General features: G+C 66.4%; 1 protein-coding gene across 1 annotated transcript in view; it reads left to right on the forward strand.

The window, feature by feature from the left end:
- HSPG2 (heparan sulfate proteoglycan 2) overlaps positions 1 to 1,880 on the forward strand; it is a gene marked incomplete at its 5' end in the record, with an annotated part of 26,234 nt that extends 24,354 nt beyond the window's left edge. The window contains 5 exons of the mRNA XM_017839836.1: positions 80 to 158; positions 260 to 330; positions 417 to 500; positions 590 to 693; positions 1,453 to 1,880. Coding sequence (XP_017695325.1) covers positions 80 to 158; positions 260 to 330; positions 417 to 500; positions 590 to 693; positions 1,453 to 1,616 — 502 coding nt within the window. The remainder of the gene's footprint in view (positions 1 to 79; positions 159 to 259; positions 331 to 416; positions 501 to 589; positions 694 to 1,452) is intronic.
- Between the last annotated feature and the right edge of the window lie 1,264 nt (positions 1,881 to 3,144).

Genomic DNA, 3,144 nt, shown 5'->3' on the forward strand with positions numbered 1-3,144 from the left:
TTTGGGTGCTGCACACCCCCCCCTCATGGCACAACCCCGTTTTTTGGGTGGTGCCCCCCAACCCCCCCTCCCCTCGCAGCCCCCCTGAGGCGCCCGAGACCATCGAGCTGGAGCTGCGGACGCTCAGCGCCCACGGGCTGCTGCTGTGGCACGGGATGGTGAGCTCGGGGTGACAGGGAGGGGTCCGAGGGGCTCCACCCCCTCAGGGCAGGGGGTCGGGGTGCCCCCACCCCGCTCACCCCCCTCCCTGTGCCCGCAGGAGCCCGGTGAGGGCGGCAAAGCCAAAGATTTCCTGGGACTGGGGCTGAAGGATGGGCACCTGGTGTTCAGGTGAGCGGGGCACCGGGGTGAGGGTACCTGTGCCCCCCGAGGTGCCCCCCGAGGTGCCCCCCAGGCTGACCCCACATCCCCCACAGTTACCAGCTGGGCAGTGGCGAGGCCACCATCGTCTCTGAGGATCCCATCAACGATGGCGAGTGGCACCGGGTGACAGTGACCAGGTGGGTGGGGTCAGGAGGGGCTGGGGGGCCCGGGTGTGGGTGGGGGTCAGGGTGGGGGTCAGGGTGGGGGTGCTGACGATGCCCCGCAGGGAGGGCCGGCGTGGACAGCTCCAGGTGGACGGGGAGGAGCCGGTGAGTGGGGAATCCCCCGGATCCAACATCATGGCCAACACCGAGGGCAACGTCTACGTGGGTATGTGGGACATGGGAGGGGGAACGTGGGGGGGACAGGGGAGGATGGGGGGACACGGGGACATGGGGGGGACATGGGGTGGGAGATGGGGTGGGACACCAAGTGGGACATAAGATGGGACCTGGGATGTTCACGGTGTGGAGATGGGATGGACATGGAATGAACATGGGGGGGACATGAGATGGGACAGGGGACAGGAGGTGGAACGGACATGGGGTGGATGTGAGATGGACAGTGGGGGGGGACATGGGTTGGGACACGAGATGGCCACAGGGCAGGATGCAGATATGGGGTGGGAAATGGGATGGACACGGAATGGGACACAGAATGGACATGGGGTGAGACACAGGGTGGGATGCAGGGAAACACATGGGAAATGGGACACAGAATGGACATGGGGTGGGACACTGTACGGGACATGGGATGTACATGGGATGACACATGGGATAGGACACCAGGTGGGACACGAGAAGGGACATGGGATGAACATGGGGTGGGACACGAGAAGGGACATGGGATGAACATGGGGTGGGACACTGTGTGGGACATGGGATGGACACGGGATAGGACACAGAGTGGGATGAGAGGGGACACAGGATGAACATGGAGTGGGACGCTGTGTGGGACACAGGATGCACATGGGTGGGGCACGGGATAAGGCCACTGCTGGGCCGTGGGCTGGCCGTGGGCAGTGCCCCGGGCCAGGACACGGCACAGCGCAGGGTGTGCCCCTCCCCACGTGCCCCCGTGTCCCCCCAGGCGGAGCCCCGGACCCCCGCGCCCTCACCGCGGGCAAGTTCAGCTCCGGGATCTCGGGCTGCGTGCGGGGGCTGGCGCTGGAATCCGCCGGGATCCCCCCCCACCCCATCGACCTGCGGCACGGCGCCGTGGGGGGGGCCCCCGTGCCCCCCTGCCCCTCATAACGCCCCCCTTGGGACACAGTTTGGGGGGAATTTGGCCGATTTTACTCTTTTCCAAAAAACGAAAAAAACAAAACCGCCAGGAGGAAACGGTGCTTCGCTGCCCCGGGGTGAGCCCGGGGGGGGGCCGGGACCCCCAAAAATGTTTACACCCCCCTCCCAGCGGCCCCCTCGAAGCTGTGCCGGGGCGGCCGGGCCGCCCGGGGGTCCCCCCGGGGTGGTGCGGGGGGGGGGCGCGAGGGACAATCGGGGTGCTGGGGGGACCCCCCCGCGGGGACAGCTATTAAAGGAGAGACAACCACTGCGGCTGCCGTGTCTGGGGGGGCTCTGTCGGGGGCCTGAGGGTGCGGGGGGGGGCTGGGAGGGGGAATGGGGGGGGGGGTGCAGGGGGATTGGGTTATGAGGGGTTGGTGTGGAAGGGGGGTGGAATTGGGGTGCAGGGGGGGATGGGGGTGTATGAGGGTCTGCGGTTGGTGTGGGGGTACGGGGGGATGGGATGGGGGGTGCAGGGGGATTGAGTTGTGGGGGCTGGTGTGGAAGGAGGATGGAGTTGGGGTGCGGGGGGGATAGGAGGGTGTGAGGGTCTGGGATGGTGGTGTGGGGTGAGGTGGGGGTACAGGGGGGATGATGTTGCGGGAGGGTTTGAGGGTGCTGTGGGGGTATAGGAGAAGTGTGGTATAGAGGGGGGATGGTGTGAGGGTCCGGCGCGGGGATAGTGGGAGGATTTTGGGGTGGGAGGTGTGGTATGGGGTGTGTATGGGGGCTCGGGGGGTTATGGAATAGGGGGTGTGGGGTGGGAGGGTTTTGGTTTTGGGGTGCAGGACAGGTGTAGTGCGGGGGAGGGATGGTATGGGGGTGGGGGGTTATGGTGGGGGGTAGAAGGTCTGTGGTGTGTGGTATTGGGTGCAGGGGTGGGGTACGGTATGGGGGTGCTGGGGTGTGGGGATTCAGGGAGTTATGGCATGGGGGGTTAGTATAGGGGTGTGGGGGTGGTATAGGGGTGTAGGGATGAGGTATAGGGGTGTAGGGATGAGGTACAGCGGTGCAGGGGATGGCAGGGTGGGGTGTGTGAGGGTTCGGGGGTGCTATGGTGTAGTCCGGGGGGTGGTATAGGGGTGCAGGAGATGAGGCATAGGAGGGTAGGGTATGGAAGGGGGAGTGTGGGGGGGTTCGGGGTGCAGGGGGAGGTAATGTAAGGGTGTAAGGGGTGGGGGGTGTACGGGCGTTCGAGGTGCTATGGTACAGTCCGGGCGGTGGCACAGACTTGCTGGGAGTGTGTCGGGGGGCAAAGGAACTATCGTTTCTGCTCGGAGGGTGTTCCCGAGGGTCCCGGGCTGCACGGCCCGGCGGGCGGGTGGGCGGGCAGTAGGACAGGCCACACCCCCGTGAGGCAAAGCCCCTCCCCTTGTCGCACAAGCCCCGCCCCTTGTGTACAAGCCCCGCCCCCGACGCTCACGAGCCCGTTCCTTGAGGTGCACAAGCCCCGCCCACAGCGAGCAACCCCCCGCCCCTCGTGCCCAAGCCCCGCCCA

This window comes from Lepidothrix coronata, unplaced genomic scaffold, assembly GCF_001604755.1.
Source record: "Lepidothrix coronata isolate B3197 unplaced genomic scaffold, Lepidothrix_coronata-1.0 Scaffold509, whole genome shotgun sequence".
NCBI classification, from domain to species: domain Eukaryota; kingdom Metazoa; phylum Chordata; class Aves; order Passeriformes; family Pipridae; genus Lepidothrix; species Lepidothrix coronata.